Source organism: Lates calcarifer, linkage group LG18, assembly GCF_001640805.2.
Source record: "Lates calcarifer isolate ASB-BC8 linkage group LG18, TLL_Latcal_v3, whole genome shotgun sequence".
Taxonomy (NCBI): domain Eukaryota; kingdom Metazoa; phylum Chordata; class Actinopteri; family Centropomidae; genus Lates; species Lates calcarifer.
The window spans coordinates 7,638,728-7,657,087 of NC_066850.1; the positions used below are offsets into that span (position 1 = coordinate 7,638,728).

The following is an 18,360-nucleotide window of genomic DNA, read 5'->3' on the forward strand; positions in this document are numbered from 1 at the left end:
CAGTGATTGCAAAATAATGGCCAGAGTTTATTGGTTATGTACTCCAAGGTGTATGTGTAAATGGATGTGCAGGAAAGCAATGCTGTCATTTTGAGAGGTAATGTGGCTTAATGCCCTCTCCAATCATTCTGACCACCCCTAAATGTGCTCAATGTGGCTTGACTGCTCCCACCAAGCTTTCACTGCTTCAGGCAGCGATTTGAAGATTTGGACTCTTACCTCTCATTGCTCTCTGATACCCCGGGGCCTCTAAAGAAGCTGGGCGTCTCAAACCAGAACACAATGTACTTCTGAGAACTAAGTGAAAAATGCTTAAAAATCATATTATAGTGTCCATTCCAATGCGTCCAGAGCTGCAATTAATTTTGAGTTTTCCACCCTTTTGTCGCTGATCTGTTGTAGCTAGGCTGTGTTGACAAAAAATGAAAACTGCTCCAAAGTAATAACTTTCCACAGAGCTATGTGACATTTGTTTTTAACAGCCGTTCGATGACTTACAGCCTAGTTCAATTTGTGTTTTCCCACCTGCACCACGTACCATCCAGTTAAGGGGAATTATATGATATTAGTAATATTACAAATGTAGCTCAATATTCATCGACCGGCACGCCATGTCACCCCTCTCTTAAAAATGAGATGGATTGTAGTTATTGCTGTTATTGATTTTAATAACCAGCCTGTTAAGGCCCAATGCAGAGCCTTGCTCTTGCCCAGATACCTCTTGTGCTGTATGAGGGCTGTGCTATTCTTTCATCTGGATAACAAAGGATCTATAAACTAATTTAACTACAGGTTTAGCATGATTAGGTTTGCTGACTCTTGCAGATTTTCCATTTGTTTTCAAACCTTCTGGAATACACTAGGTTTTATGATATGTATTCTGTACCCCTTCCTCCATCAAACCCCCAAACCATGGTTACACATATAAATATAGTTAATTTAACAGGAAATCATGGGACTAACAGGATCCAATTAATGGACTCAAATGGGAGGCCTTAGGAAGGTGTAATGTGTTAGCTGAAGGATCAAGCAATCACAACACTATTGATCCAGTAGGTCAGACAGAGAGACACTGACTGATGTAGAATCTTGTCGGTCATTACATCATCACAGGTCTTACATTACTCAATGTCACTGACCTCTTCAATGTTGGGACTTGTCAATTCCCCATGGTGTCTAATTGTCGTATATGCAGTGGCTTTGGCAGGATCACAAAGGTCAGTGAGCATCACAGAGGCCTGCGGGTTTCAACCAGAGCCCATTTACGTTGACACGACTCAGCATGACCTTGGTCATATGTCCATGTTTAGTTTTAATGGGTTATAACTGTTTTTGATCAGAGCTGCAAAAAATGCAAACCTTAGAGTGTAATGGTTAAAGTCACTAGCTTAGTGAATTTATGCGGTAGCTGTGGATTGTCCATAACTCCCAACAAATGACCACCAGAATATAAAAGGATGCAAAGTCATTCAGTTGTGTCAGATTGTATGTCACTAGCAAAAGGACAAATTTGTTTTGACAGTACTCCACGTAAAACGCCATTTTCTGTGAAGGCTTCATAAGTCTTTCAAAGCCCTCCTTTGAAAAGCTCCCTATGTTCAACTCTTTTTACTTTCCGCAGTGCTGGCTGTAACTCAAACCATAGACATGAATTGTTATGACTTGAATATTTCTTCTTTGAGCTAAGGCAGGCCACAGAGCATTGAATAAATGAGTTATTTTAGATATCAAATTAGACAATTAGTCATGACTCTTGAATTTGCAAGAACAAATCATACAGACAATGTAGACTCATCAGCATTATTTGCATTACAATTAGAATCTCAACAGATATGCCTATCGCAAAAAGACTGTCATTTATGAAATACATGCAAAAATGTTAACATCTACTATTAAAACTTTGAAACCATGCAGAAATTGTCCTTAAACGCCTCCCAGCTGCTCCGGTTATGTTAAAATACTTACAGTTTGGCTAAAGACTTCTTTGGCTCACTGTGTTATGAAAGCAAAATGGCATGAAAACACCAAGGCAAACATGAGTCCATTTGGCGGTGACAGTCACAGTTTCTACTTTGTGTTCATTGGAGATGGCCTAATGTACCCTGTGTCCACATCTTAACTCTTACCAAGGAGAACCACAGGGAAAAACAACAGCTAAGTTTTTATATTAGTTTCTGCTGTTGGCCTTTTTCCTCCATTTTCTCTACAGTTCCCCCTGTGATGCATGGAGCGACCATAGTTTGATCTCTGCTTGAAAGGCGAGTGATGGCAGTGTATAATAACCAATTCAAAAAGACTAGCAGGTAATGATGCCAAATCATTTTGTCTCCCACCTGCATTAACTGGAATCATATCCGACTCATTCAGCCGACTCTTGCCCACTTCTCCTCTTTCCCTCTTAACCCTCTCTACCGGCCCTCCTCTATTCACCTGTTTTGTCAGAACAGTGATGCCAGGGCAAACATCAATTATCTATTGATGAAATAAAAACTCATTAATGGGCATCAGGCAGGTTTAATGGTGGGGATCATGCTTGTTTACCTGACCATTAATGGCCTTGGCCGTTCGAGAAGCTGTTTGACTTTTCCCCACCCTGCCACCGACAGACAGCAGCCCTCCGTTGACAGTGATGCATGGGACCCCCTGAGTCACATTGATCACCCTGGGAGAGTCTATACAGACATAGGCACACACACCAATACATTCCTGCCCAGTGTGCATGTTATTATACCACTGCTGGCAGCACCATCCTTTGCTGATATTGGTCAAAATCAAATTTTGGGTGTCATTCCTACAGGATATAGAAGCACAACTGTTGTGTAACAGCCAAGAGCGTCAATCAAAGTTAACCTGCTTCTCCTGAAAATTTAAGAGATGTACTTTTTGTTCTAGAACAGTTGGACATGTGCTTGGGTTTGTTTGCTGTAGAGCCAGTAAAAAGATTTGTTTTCTTCAATGCAACTACTGTTGAAACCCCCAAAACAGTCATTCTGCCACCAAATTGTTTAGACAGCCAGATTGAGATACACTTCAGCTCTGCAGTGAGCAGTGTGGACAGCAATATCCTGCCGAGGTGAGGCCAATCCTCACCTTACACCACTCTGTAAATGGAGAGCTTCTTTCTTTTAACATGAGCTCTGCCCTCCATTTCCACCTGTTTCTTGTTCTTGTACAATGGAAACTCTTTTGAAGCTGTGGGTCAGTCCAGACCAGCCCTTTGGGTTTTACTTCTCCTGTTTCAGGGTATGAGCACACTATATGCATGTTTAAAAACCCTTGCTTAGAAGTAATGCAGCATGTTATTTTCCCCCAGCATATTTTACAACCTCCCCCTCCCCAGGCTTAACTCGATCAACATGTGACAAATAGCTGTCTGCCATGACCCCGTGGTCCGATAGTTAATGAACCAACCTAGTTTGGAATTGGTTGGTGCCAGAGGTTTGGCCCTTGGCCTGGAGCTTAGCTGTGTTGCTAGCTCGCCAAAGCAGGAACAGTCAATAACCGGCACCCACAGGCATCCTACTGGCTCAGGATAGCCGACGGGGGGAAGCTTCACCTCATCCGACCTTTTTCATTCTAAAAGTTCCACTGTTTTGTTGTTGCACATAATGTAGTCTGTCTCCTCCAGGTTTTTTAAAATATGCTTTGTGTGGACATAGTGATAAAAGGAAATCCCATTACCAACCAAATATTAAAATGCCAGCAAAGTTTTGTTTTCATTTTTTTTGAGAGATTATGTTTTGACATGATTTGTCATCTTTTTGTCCTTTCATTTGATGTCCACCACTGCCTCTAAACAGTACACGTGAGGTTGATAATGTCTCATTCAATTAAATATTTTATTTTCTCATGTGATTGGATATAAAAAAAAATAGGTCAATCATTATCATCATTATCTGATGTAAATCTGTAAAACCAGCAGTAGTCTCATTACCCACATTTTACCACCTTTGGGTTATTGTTGACCTCTTTTATCCTCACTTACCCTAACTCCTTTTTTTGTTATGGGGACCACAGAGGTAACCAGTTTGCCAGCTTACCTATCTTCAACACTGGATGCAGCTGTTCTCCCCATGTGAAGATTTTTTTTAATTACAGGCCCCATTAACACACTATTTACATCCCTGCCTGATCTATGCCATTAAGGGATCAATAGCGGTTTGTTTAATTCATTCATTTATTCTTCTCTGTCTCTCTCTCTTGCTCTGACTTTCTTTTTTTTCCTAAAAGGTGATCTATATTTATAGATTTCTCTCGGAACTGACTGGCCTTTTCCTCTCTCGATTCAACCACAATGACATGCTTGCGCATTTAGCCATTTTATACCAAGGCTTCCCTGATGTGAGGCAGCGAGATAACTGCTAAGCAAGTGTAGCACTTAAGAAAAAGGGGTCTTTTGTTATGGTTAGGGCTTTTTATCTGTAGGACGTTAGGATAACTACACCTGAAAAGTGCCCATTACCATAATCAGATAACAAATGTTTATTTTGAAGGATTTGGCGTGCACCCCTGTTTCCTGGCCATGCTGTGCTACTATGTTCCATTAACAGCAGTTTATGGACCTTAGTAATGGCTATGCACTATTGATAATAGGGCTGTGGGATGATTTTTAGAGGGTTACATGGAGTAGTGAGCATGTGCGTGCTCTTGACTTCCCCATAAACATTTTCAAGGTGTAAGAAAATTTCTTTTCTAAATTTTATTTATTTTTCACCTCACTCATCTGCCGTCCTGGACACTTTGATTCAGTTTGATATTTAGCTTTGATTAACTCTCTCCACCCAGCAGGAACACCCTCACCAGATATTGATTTTGTTTTTGGTTGAAATCTGATCAGAATTGTGGTTGTGTGTTCTGCTTGGAGGTACAAATGTATCATTTAAAGAAACTCTGCGCATTCACTTAGAAAAATGATCCATATAAGCCAGCATATGGGGCAGTATTGAGAAATGATGGACTTTTGTAGGTTGGGGCTGTTCCTACCCCCAAATGGAATTTTCACACAAGACTGGGCTCAGAGCAGTGGAGCTGACCAGTCGATGCTCAGCTTTCTCCGCTTAAATCCACATGTGCCCATGAAAAGGATAAACTGTCCTTTTCATGTGACATTCATGACTCTGAATTAAGTGTTCAGAGCCATTGATTTTTTTAAAGTGAATAGAGAAGGTTAGGAATATGAATGAAGGTGTAGAGATTATCTGATTGTTCTCCCCCCTTTTCCCCCTTTCTCTCCACTTTGCACCTCAACCTAGGGCTTAGAATCACTCATTGCTTAGAAGAGTTTTGATCTCTTTACCCCAGCACACAAAGGAACACACACACACACACACACACACACACACACACACACACGCACACACTACACGCCTCCACATCACTCCTTCAATCTTCTCCAAGGCTCAGTTTGATAAATGGCTTATTCTGCTGGATGAGCAAAGGGCTGCAGGTGGGAGTGACTCCAGTATTTCTTTTTCTTTTTTCCCCTCCTTTCTGACGTTCTTTTTCATGGTTGTCTTTGTGTCTGTCTGCCTGCTGTATGTGTTTTCTCTGAGTCAGGTTTATGATTGAGATGAACAGATAGCATGACTGAGGTGGTGAGGAAAAACTGATGCTGATACTCTCGGTTAGTCAGTAACTTTTGGCCTGCCCTAAGCTTGTCATATTTGCCGTGTGTGCTGACATCTGCTACGCTTCCACACATACACCCAGATTCATTAATGTGATTAAAACCTAATCCCATAACACTCACATTCACGGATATGTGTCCACTCAAGCATGCACAAACTTAACTCATGTAAATAGTATCCCCTGCATTACTTAATTTTGCAACTGAAAACTACTACTCACTTTTATTTTATACATATGACACACACACACACACACACAAACATGCACCGACTTAAGAGCCCAGCTAAGTGTCAGGCAACAGTAGCCATAAAAGCAGCCACCTCCTTGTTGCTTAATGAGAATGAATGAAGACATGCCAACACGTCTCCACCTGCCAGTCTGTTTTCCCAGTGTTCACTGCTTGCATCTGCACTTTACAGAGGCTCTTTTTGACAAGCACGCGCAAACACACTTCCTCACTTTGCTCACTGACACACACACACCAGCAGCCTGGATGTTTGCTATTGTCGGAGGCTCAGCCTTTAAACTTTTACGACCAGAGCTGGTAATTTGACTTGTGCAAACTTAAATCACTATGGTGATAACCGTGATCTCAGTAATTGAAATATGCAGTAAAACTCAGATTTAAGTAGTGGCAGAGTTGCCGTCAGTGATGATTGAAAGCACTAACTGACAGATTGATCTCCTCTGTACCTTGCATTATGCATATAGCCTGCTCTCTTTTCCCGATGAGAGAATACATAGCACATAATGAATACATAAAGCAATACTTGAATTGAGTTTCAAACCTGTTTGCCCGGTTTGACTGCATGGGCTCTCAAATGGCTTGGACACATAAGTGGGCACTCTGTGTTTTCTGTAACCTTTGGTCATTTCTGAATTTGCTTTTTACCCTCCAGGTATTCAAATTTTGTTTTGTTTGGATGTGGTGATAAAAGGAAGTCCCATTGCTTGCCAATTTTTAAATTACCAGCCCACTGTGTTCTTTCATTTCTTTCTAGCGTGGGGGTACGGCTCTGACATGACGTGTCACCTACCGCAGTCTTTTTTGATTTTTTTTTTTTTTTTTGTTCACTTTCAAACAGCTAAGTGAATTAAATCTGCTGCAGTTTTAAAACATGCCCTTGGGCCAGGTTTCACTTCAGTGGTACCAAATGGCTTTGTCTTTTGTACTCGTGAATAACTGCACATGTGTATGTGCCCGCATGCACACACGCATCGGGTTTGTGTGTATGCATATTTTTTTGCCTTTTTCTCTTTTCCGTCCACTCTGTCGACACAATCCTAGCGTTTATGAGATTACCAGAGCCCATTTGTGTTCCGGCGGGAGCCATCTTGGCTCGGAGGAGACCTCCGCTGGGAACCATCTGGGCTCTACTCAAAGCAGTTTCCACTCCGCCTCCCATGTCCTCTCCACATTGTGACCAAAGCTATTTACTTTAAAAGGGAGGGGGAGCTCAAATTCAATTTGTGTGTATTTTGTAAAACTCTGATATTTAGTCAGATCATGCTCCTGAGCTGTCGGGTGGCACTGTGTCTTCACACAGGGTTAATGTTGGAACAGATTGTCTTTGGTTGCAATAATTATTATGTGAGGATCATTTTCATAATCCGATTATCTAATTGAGTAATCATTCAAAAATAAGTCAAATGCTGATAACAACTTATCTAAAATAAATAACCCTATTTTAAAGTCAGAAAGGCTGTAACTTAACCTGCTGACACTGCTCAGCAACAGAGGAACAACTGAGAAGAGTAATGTTGTAAACAGCATATAAATATAAATAAATATATTTAAGCAAATAGCCTAAAACAATCTAAAACCAGAACAGCAAGACAGAGAAAATGACTCATTCTCATCATTGGCAGTGGTTGCTCACTGGATAAACAAGCTGTGATTGGTCCATTTTTCAGATCTTTAGTGTTATTAAGTGCAACATATTGCACTAACACTAGTATTACTCTGCGATCCTGCCATGGATTTAAAGCCTCTCCAGGATGATCTTATTCTGCCAGTGGAAAATTGGGCCCCTGCTCTCTTTTTCCAAATTAATTTGTCCTTCTTAATTTCACATTTGGCCTCTCCATTAACCTCTTTCATCTCTTCCCCGCTGCCCGGTGAAATGCCAGTTTCTTCTTAATGATGCTATCAAGGTCTCGGCCACCGATGGTTTGTAATTCATATATATGTTTGACTTTGGTCTGGGTGTCACACTCTCATAATGATGATACATGTAGCTACAAACTTGATTATTCGGTCATGTTGAATTGCCTAATTTGCACAGTTCAGTAATATTTACTGAGATCTGCATGTTAGAGCTTGTATTTTTGGAGTTATTGTAACGCTTCTAGGAGTCATGAGAATTCAAAAGGTGTGCAGATAAGCTGGATGTTTGTGCTTATGAATTGGCAATTATCAGCTCTGCTGGGGGCATACAGAAAGTCCTCTCAGTTTGTATTTCACAAGTTGGTCTGCATGTTTAGCCTGTGTGATTGTAGCCTCTTGACTTCACAGCTACTTGCCAATCAGCTCATGTAATACGCGTATATTCTAGCGTATTATTGACATTCCTCGGTAGCCCTGTTTATAATTATAAATAATATAATTTAATTATATAATTTTCCTTCCATAAGTTTGGCAGTATGTGGTAAATGAAGTCTCTTCTATCAGTGGTCTGGGGAAGTACACAGACTAATTTGCTCTATTATGATAGGAAGAGTGTCGGACCACTTGTCTGTGTTGCCAGCAATTTCACTAAAACAGTTCCCTCCTCTCAGCATATCTTTGCCTCTCCTTCTCTTGTCACCTCTCTGGGTCATGAAAGCAAGACTGATTTGACTTGTCCTGCTGTGAGATTTAGTTGCTACGTTGGGATACCTTTGGATGTGCAGGAATAAGTCTAAAACAGAATATCTCCTTTACCTCAAGATAGCTTCCTGCGCTCATACTGAAATGTGTGTGTTTTAGCTTTTAGAGAAATGTATTGTAAATTATAAGCAAAACAGAGACAAGCAGGTGCACGGTGTGTAATTTCGGCCTGTTGAACTATGATCCCATTTCTTAGAGCCATATCTTGTCTTTGACTTTCTGGCGTAAACCATTATATTTTTCAAGTAATTGATGGTTGTTAGACCTCCCTTTCTAAGTAAAGGACTGATAAAAGACTTGTTTTTTAGGAATTATAAACAGTTTTTGGTTTAGGAGCTCTAAGTCTTTTTTTGTGTCAATTTTTTTAGCACCTCATGGAACAGATTCTAGGCCTGCAAGTGGTGGCACCAATCCCAGTAGACAACTTCTATTAGAGTTTCTATTTTCCCTCCAAATTGGAATTTTTCCCAGCTAAGAGTGTTGTTTTTTGTTGTTAGTGCTGTTTTATTTTTATTTTTGCATTTGCTGCCTCAGTGGTAGTTGGTAACAGTCAAGTTGGTTCTAGCCATTCTAGCCTTATTCCAGCACTCGCCCACTTCCCCATTTGACATTTGGGTGCTCGGAGGACCAGTGATGCTCTAATAGTCTAGTTATGTAACTTGCTTCTGCACTTAGAGACAAAGAGAGATAAAAATGGGGTGAGTATCTGAGATGGCAAAGAAAAAGACAGGAGGAGAGTAAGAGAAAGTAGATTATACAGAAGCAGATGAGGTATGACTGAGTTTAGATTGTATCACCATCAAGACCTGGGAGGGTAGACCACTGTCCTAGCTGTTTTTTGTACTTTATGGAGCCTCTACAGTACCTTTTTACATGTCAGAGACCACTAGACTAATTATCATATTGTTATAATTTCATAGAAAATGGCTACTATTGTGCGTGCAATGTTACTATAAATTAGCAATTTTTCCAACAGCTAAATCCAAATGGAAACTGCATCCAAAAAGCAGACATATATGTATATGCATGCTATATGCATAGGCTGTCAATTTTATGCTTAATAACAGAAAAAAAATTATGCATCCATTAATAAAAGCTTTTTGCCTTAGCTGAGAACAAGGCAGAGCAGTTTACAAACTTAATTCCCCTCAGATTTCCCTTGTGGCTGCAGGGCTAAGCAGCCTGAGTCTTAATCGCTTGACTTCTCCCTATCTCCTCAACACACCTGCCCTCTCACTTTGTCGCTGACTGAGGCTTTAGAGTAGGATAAAATCGATTGATTCCCCCCCTTTCTTTCCCTGGTCGTCCATCACTTATGAAACAAAACGTAATGAATAGATAATTAGCCTGAATAGGCAGAATTTGGTTACAGTCCATCATGGGCAGTGTTGTAAGATATTTCCTACTTTGTCAGCAGGGTTAGCCATTTCATTGCCCTCATTTGTTAACTTAAAGGAATTGCAACTTGGCTGTCACTAATTAAAAATGATTAACATTACAAAAAAGTAGATAATAATATTTAAGTCTTAATTAGGATGAAGTGCATACGCAACACTTATTCAGAACCACTTAACTGTTTGTGCAGCCTCTGATTTCTACACTTAAGAAGCGTATTATTTGCAGATAGACAAAGATGTTGCTTCTACTGAAAGCTGACAATAATGCTTAATTGAGAATGTCAGGGACAAGTTAGCATCAATGCTGGTGGGTTTTTGTGCTTAAAAAATGCGTGCCCTGGCAACCAAGACCAAAGACCACTGACTGGGAACTCCACCACAGAGGAATGAAACAAAATCTCTGTGCACGTGCCACCTAATCAATAAAGAGCTCACAGGCTGCCATTGATGTGTCTATTTAAGAACAGTGGTGTCTCCCCCGAGGACCCCACCCCCCTCTTTACTTCATTGCTGTAATGGAATCTCGAACCTAATCACGGATGCAGAACATTAACCGGCCTCTTTTCTTCCTCTCCTTTGTTCCTCTGCTCCAGGTGGAGGTTGAAGTGGAGAGCATGGACAAAGCAGGGAACTTCATTGGCTGGCTGCACATCGAGGGTGTGAATCTGTCAGTGGCGCTGGTAGAAAACGCTCTGTCCAAGGTCCACTTCACAGCAGAGCGCAGCGCCTACTACAAAACCCTGGTCTCAGCAGAGGAGGCATGCCGACAGAGGAAAGAAAAGGTAGGTACCATGTAGAGGCGACAAGAGCTGCACAAGCTGTAGATCTTATTAAACTATCACTGTGATAACTACCCCCAAATGACATAAAACTGTCTCCATGAAGTGAGGAAGAAGCACCTTAATTTATTTTAAGGAGGACTTGGATAACCAGCATGACATGTAGTTAAGTTGGAGCTCAAGATACATTTGTCTGGCCTATCTTTGAGCATAGGCCATGGTGTCATGTCTCTCAGGTGCTATATGAAAAAACTGACTTATGTCACAACGTTACCACATCAAGATTTAATATGCTGACATTCATATCCCTAATCTATGTGTTCTAAGTCTGACTCCCTGTGGACATATTTTAGTCTGTGCTGTGCCTAAAACTGAAAATGGCTGTACTTTGCTCTCTGGTCCGGGTACAGTTTCCACCTTCAACATCAGTACTATTTATCAGTAGAGGTAAAGATGCAGTCAACAGGAATAAAGACCCTTCAGAGCTGAGGGGAGAAAACATAAAAAGCTGTTTGTTCTAATAAGGGAGCACATTCTTTCAGAGGTTGGAAACCAGATGCTTCTTTTGGCAACACCTGACTCTTCTCTCAACAGCAACTCTACTGTTCTCTCTTGTTAACTTCCACACACTGCCCTTGTCAAAGGCAAAAGCCCATCCCCCTTACCAGTCTGACAGCCAATGAGGACAGGTGGTGCCATGACCTTTGGCTTCCATTAATAGAAAAATGATTTTTTAAAATCACACCAGGAAGTGTGCATTCATAAAGACGTATAAGGGTGGAAGGTAAGGCAGGACACATCAGTATCTGATGCGTGACACCCCTTTTGATGATGAGAAAGTCATCCTGCGACATAAAATTGCTTAAAATGTATTAATAACATGCAGTCAGTGCCTCGAGTTAAAGCTACAGTACAGATAAAATGCTCCATCTGGGGCTGTGAATAGCCACATATTTGCCGTTATCGTTGAAGCTTTCTCTCCTCAATGGGAGTCCTTTGATGGATGGAGGCCTCTCTCACACTGATCCTGATCTTGCCCTGCATTTTCATTATGGCTCCACGAGTCACCCCTGCCAGATGCATGAAGTGCCCGGCCAGCTGTCATCCTTGTCCTCTTTCACTCCATCTCTGTTACTTATTTCTTTTACTATCTCTCCCTCCCTCTCTCCTTCTCTCTCCTTTTCTCTCCTTCTGTCTCTTCCACTCACTCCTACCTGTTTGGATCCTCGAGGAGTCACAGATGCTTCTTCTCCCTGTATAAATGTGATGTATTGCTGGAGCTAAGAAGGGGTTGTGTTCTTTTTTTTTCCTCCTCTGAATCTATCATGTTCATAGTCAGTGTGTTCCCACTCGTCTTTCTTGCTCTTTTGGCCTCCCTCTTTTTCTTAAAGATACTCTCCATCTGTTTCTTTCTTTTCTCAAAAACGGCAAAAGAGAGAGCTAAAGATCTCGAGTGGAGCACGCAGGTGAACCTCGGTCTGGAAAAATCTCGCCAGCGATGTGAGCACACCGACCCTGCCATGTTAAATCCAACTCGGGCTGGGAGGCACATTCCTGACACCTCTGATGACAATTTCACTACCGGTTTCCAGCCCCCTTTTGCAGCGTTGAGACAGATTGACTTTCACCACAAGGTTTTGACTTGAGCTAACCTGAGTGCGGACAGGGCCGAGAGGAAAGACGGCAGAATGGGGCCTGAGTTGACCAGACAGACAGTGATTATGTTTGATGTTAGTTTGCCACAGGCACCGGTGCACAGATCAACCACAGCCTGATTTGTTTGTGTGTGTAGTGGAGAGTGTGTTGTGTGCACAGGGCAGTTAGTTGTATGTGTGTGTGAATGCATACTATGCAACTTGAAGGCAGATGAAGTGGGACTTGGTGTTCTAATTAACCCGTAGAGACCATCTTGAGAAAAGCTGAGAGCTTGGCTTTTTTTTTTCTGGCTTTCTCTTTTGAAGTCGTGGCTGGTCTTTGTCTGTGTGTAGGCTGAGGCTAGGTAGGGCAGATTACATCTCCTCCCCATCTCCCTCCCTCTCTTCCTCTATTCTCATTGCCCTCTCTTTATTGTCCCTACGGCTGTGGATATGGAAGACATCAGTGGTACTGCTGTGTCAGGCATCCCTACAAGAAAACAAGGTTGTTGTAATGAAGCGAATTCGGAAGATGTGTGTACGAACACACGCACACACTCATTAAAGAAAAACTTTGCGTTGGTGGTCCAGCAGGGACCCGGGACAACAAGGGGGATTGAGGCTTGCTGCAGTAGCATCCTGAACCAAAACTGCTTAGTTCGAGTGACTTAAGTGAATATGAGTTTTTGCTACAATGAGACCAATGGGACAAAGTGATTGTGTTCTAAATGAAGCTTTCCAAAGGGTTTGAAGAGGAGCCTTTTCTAGAGCTCAGCATGTTTTGATGTTTGCGTATCAGCATCTCCTGGAACTGTCCGCACAGCAAACCCAATTCTCCACACATGCAGAAGACTCCAGTTGTAGGCCTGGGCGCATTCTTAATTCTGCTCCCCATTATGTTTATTTATGGCCGAGCTATTGTTTACATAAATCTCTCTAAAGCATGTCGCCCTGTCAGAACCCATTGTCATGCTCTCAGTGTTAACGTGTACATGATTCAGCTAGAAGACAGACCCGGGACGCTGTATAAACTCATTTCATGTTGTTTTAACAATGAGCCGGTTGTTGCCAAGCAATGCTCATGCCCTCTCCTTAAATCTCTCGCCTGGTTTTGCAAAGCATTCTTGTGTATATTTGGATTCTCCTAGGGGTAGAAAAACTAATTCTTGCTTACCAGGCATCTCTGTAAACAAGACTCGTTGCAAAAACACTGCATTTTGTCATTGTAATATGAGATGGCTCATTGCAGCTATTCATATGATGTTCCAGTATTCCCATGCTGCTGCTGAGAGAAATAAATTTGACAAGATAGCAGCAGTTTGGCTCAAAGTGGATTGGGAGCAGAGATTGTTGACTGTAGAGACACTGGCTGTATCTTTCATTTAAGTTCCCCTAAGATTGAACAGGTGTGGTTTGACAATATTTGATTGTGCCTCAAGGGACTTTTTTTTAAACTCAACAAAAAATGAGATAAAATACCTTGAAATGAAAGCATGTGTGATGAAAAGGAAAATGAAATGCAATTCCAGGAGCTCTTGGTTCTTCTCTGCAGGTTAGACCTATGTTGAATGCTTTTTAGTACCATGTTTTCTGTCAATATTAAGGCATATGTCTGCTTGAGAGAAAATCAACCTAATAGCTGTAAGCTAGCAGAGGAAAGACACATGCTGGTAATTGGAGTGGCCTAATTATGATGAGGTGAATCAACAATTGGCCCTCAATAGTAACCAGTCTGCTTTCTGTTGAGCAAGGAAGTTTTGTTTTTGTTTTTTTTTTGGCTGTAATTATCCAACCTTGAAGGAGATTAACGCACTCCAATGAGCCTCAGAGTGGAAAGTGGGAGATGGAAGAGAGAGCGAGTGGCGGAAGAAACAACAAAAGAGGATGTGACAACCCCTGTTAAAGATATTTTCATGTCACGGGACTCTCTTTCTTTCATCACTGCCCGCCCCTTTCCTTCAAACCCGCTCAGCCCCCTTCACAGACCACTCTTTCTTTTAATCTCTGCAGTGTTCTTGCATCCTTATGCTCACTCTCTTCACTTGTTCCCCCTCTCTTTCTCTTCCTGTCCTCCTTCAACTAATCATTGTGGAATCCCTTCCTATTAAATGGATTAATGTCTCCTCAGATGCCCTGTGTCATGCCCTTGTTCCCCTTAGTTGCTTTACAGTTTTTGGATGGTGCAGGACAGCTCTTTCCTTGGCCTGCTCTCTCTGTGGTCACAGACAGTCAGACACTTCATCACTTGAAACCTTTTTTTTTTTTTTTTTTTTTTTTGAGAAAAAAAAAAATCCTTCGGAAGCATAAACCCAGGATCCGGTGCTGCCGCTCCTTATACTTCACCCGTCCATCAACGCCACTTGTCAGAGTATTTGAAGCAGCATCATTTTGACATTGAGCTTGGTGACGTGTCCTTGGCGGAGCCTGATTGAAGTACATAATCTTGTTTCAGCTTTCTCTTTCTTTTTTTTTTTTTATTTTGGGCGGAATCCAGAATTGCAAGTCCAGCCGACTTGACTGCCACTTTGCCCAAGGGCCTGTACACAAGTATACATTAACACATGGCACAGAGGAACCATTTTTGTAGTGCAAAGCAAATTGCAGCACTTTGATTTGCTGTGATTGGCTTACTGGCATTGTAAGCATGTCTGATTATATCGGTACGTTGCAGTTTCTGGCCCTGTAGTTCACTTCAGTTGCCTCAGGCTTACACTCCCTGGGGTCAAGTGGCATGCCTAGCGAGCCAAACATCTAGACATCTAACCGGAAATCCCCACCCCCACCCCACTCTGTTTTCAAAGTTTGCAAAAAGCAACATCTCCCTGTCCTCCCATCTATGCTGTGTCTTCTCAGCAGTCAGCACATCACACACCTGGCTAAACAGGAACATGCTGTGGATGGATCAAGATAATTGGGCTTTTAGCGAAACTAATTGGCTTGTATCTCTGAGTTCAGTTTACCTTTAGTGGACAGGTTTCACTCTCAAGAATTAGCTATGGTTAGCATTCTGTCCACTACCAATAATAGAATTTTTTAAATCTATATTGTATTGTATGTTTTACCTGGAGTCATTTACATTCAATTTAAAGGCAGGTTTTGTACAATGGGCCTGTTTCTGTTATGTATGTGGCATGCTGATTCTCAGTCTTCTGTAAATAGGCTGTAGAATTACATACAAACAGCCTCGCTTGGTTTCCATGGATGACAGTCTCTTTTCTATTAATACCATGCTCAGTGCTTCCTTAAGCCCTGAAGCCATTGAACCGCTTTCAGGGTTGCAATCTTTTTCTCTTCCCCTTCCCATTGTTCTTGGTCTCTCATAGAGAAATAACCTGTGGCAGTCGTCAGGCAATATCATGGAAAAATGCTGGGGATTAATATTAAAGTAGCTCATCTATGGAGGCTTTGAGTGAAATAACAAAAATAAATTTGACTCATTCTGCATCCAGCTTAGGTTTCTTGTAGTCAAATCTCTTCATTGCTGCTCCTGCAAATTATCTCCTGTTAACTTCAGCCATTTTGGTGATTGTCCCTAGCTGGAGATTTTTGGTGAATATGAAATCATTACTATTATTACTCTTGTAACACAAATTACATTAGGCCTCATGCAGAATTGAGCCCTAATGGCATTCAGGGGCAAACAGGATGATTGCACCTGCATTACCATTTCAGTCATCCCTCCCTTCTGTCTCTCTCATCTATTGCTTACTGCTGTCATTGTTGCCTTGTGATTTAACAAATGGAGGCTGTGTGGTGTTGAAATAGGAACAACGACCATGTCATGGCCAATCACAGAAAGTGATATTCAGTTAATGACTGTGTTAAATGTCTGCCCAGTCCATTTGAGAGGTAACGTGAATGTAGACTGATGAAACTGCCTCTTTTGCCTGGATGAAAATGAAATGTCACATTTTTCTTTGAATGTGAATTTTATCTGAAGACTTCTTGTAAACTGGTATTGGATAATGAGATAATAGAAAATAATTCCTTAATATAATCTAATAGATCTTTAGAGCTTTGGTTATATTCTTGGGGACATGAGCATGCACAGCTTGTTTGCGTTTCCTCAATTGCCATTTGGAACGCTTTCAGAACAGTCCGTTGTGAGGCTCTGAATGGGTGAACTTTGGATAAAAAAGAAAGGCACTTTGTCTGCTTCTATAGTGCCAACTGCAGCAAACTCCCTCATCTTAATTTAATAAACTTGGACTTCTGCCAACATTGGTTTTGAGGTTTACTTTTCCTTTTTTTTTTTTTTTTTTGGTCTGTCTGTGCTTTTTCTTTAGTGAAGGGGCCTGAAAAATAAGCTGAAGACTTTCAGCAAACACATTGCGTGCACCCTGCAGACCATGCATAATGCAGGTGTTGCATTTAAAACCACTGATTCAATGTAACTAATGTCTCAACATCCAACAGTTATTTAGATATGTTATTTACCTGTAAACGACAGGATTGAGTGGTGTTTGTGGAGCAAATGTTAAACGTTCTGTATCTATTACAGTTCTTGTGAGTATTGATATGGTTTCTGTACTTGATGGCTTAAAGAGCAAATACATTAACATGTCAGCTATGTGCAGAGGCCCTTTCAAACACCAGAAAACTGATGGGAGAATGAAATGGTGTCAGTGGCAGCATTTCTCAGCTATCTCAAAGATGGAGGGTCAGGAGAGTCATTATGTTGCTGCTGATTTGCATTTTTTTGCCCTTTAGGAGATGAGTGGCTAAAACTGTGCCAAACCTCACAGTACATCACCTCACCCATAGGCAATCTATCGATGCTAGTCTTGCTTGTGTTTCGAATACATATCATCCACAATATTACATAGTGCAACACAGCAACAATCGCTAGTCAAATAACCACTAACCCCCTTGCCTCATCAGAATACAGTGTTTTAACCGTGTGTACGATAGTACAGTTTGAAGACTCATTGTTCAGCAGACCTCAGCCTACTGTGGTCATATCACCCTATTTTTAGGTATTCACCAGAACACCACTACTACTGATGATGATTATCTGATTCATCTGATGATGAAATAGCATTAGAAACCAGAGCACAATACAACACAGCATCTCTGCAGCACAAGCTAACCAACAGCATGCTCCGAAAATATCTGCTGCAATCTAATGAATATGCCTCAAGCGCCTGAACTTTTTTTTCCCTGCTCTGTGATACCACAGCAGGCTTATTAGTTTGCAGCGGTTTAATAAAGTACAGCATAATATCTAGATAAGTTTTTATTAATCAATAGAAATGTCATGTGATTTACTAAATTTGTAGCTAAATAATCATTTTGTCAGTTTTTAATTAAAGTGAAATCATGAGGCAGTAAATTTGAAATAAGATGGAATTAAAAGAAGCTTTTCTAAAGCAATGCCATATGAGACAGAACGATATTAAAGCTTTCGATGATAGCCTATCACCTTTCGGATCAGTAGCTCGGGAGACCCCGTCCCACAGTGGAAATCATCAGCATATTCAGCGAGAGAACGTTTGGCCCCGTTGCTGACGTGTCAACACACAAGGAAGATGAAGGTTGTTGGATTTGCTGGCAAGTGCGAGAGGACAGCGGGCTCACAGCAAGGGGACATTATTGCCTGCAGGGTGGCCACAATGGGAGAGCTGACCCGTGTGAGACCTCACATCTCTGGAAAAGATGGAGAGGACTGTTCGCTCTGTTATAATACCACAAATTCTGTCTGTGTCTTTGCATTCATATGTGCCATGTGTGCAGATGTGTATGTATTTTTGTGTGTGTGACCGCATACCATTTCCTTTCTGTTTGTTTACTATACCATAATGTTTGTATGCCTGTGAGTTTACTCCTGCCGTTATCTTTCTCCTCAGCACTGTGTTCACAAAATGAACCAGCTACCACACAAAAGCAAAGAGCTGACGGCGGCTTTTTTATATGGCTGAAAGATTACATAATATGATTCTCAGTGCGCTGTGTACACATCTGCACACACACAAAACTTGGTTGCAGATGGAGGGAGGCGCCACACGTGCACACACCATACTCTCACTGTCTTTTTCCTGCTTACTCAAACACAC

General features: G+C 41.4%; 1 protein-coding gene across 1 annotated transcript in view; it reads left to right on the plus strand.

Annotated features, from left to right (window-relative positions):
- snd1 (staphylococcal nuclease and tudor domain containing 1) overlaps positions 1–18,360 on the plus strand; it is a 164,379-nt gene that overhangs the window by 91,499 nt on the left and 54,520 nt on the right. Inside the window, 1 exon segment of the mRNA XM_018670981.2 lies at positions 10,488–10,676. Coding sequence (XP_018526497.1) covers positions 10,488–10,676 — 189 coding nt within the window.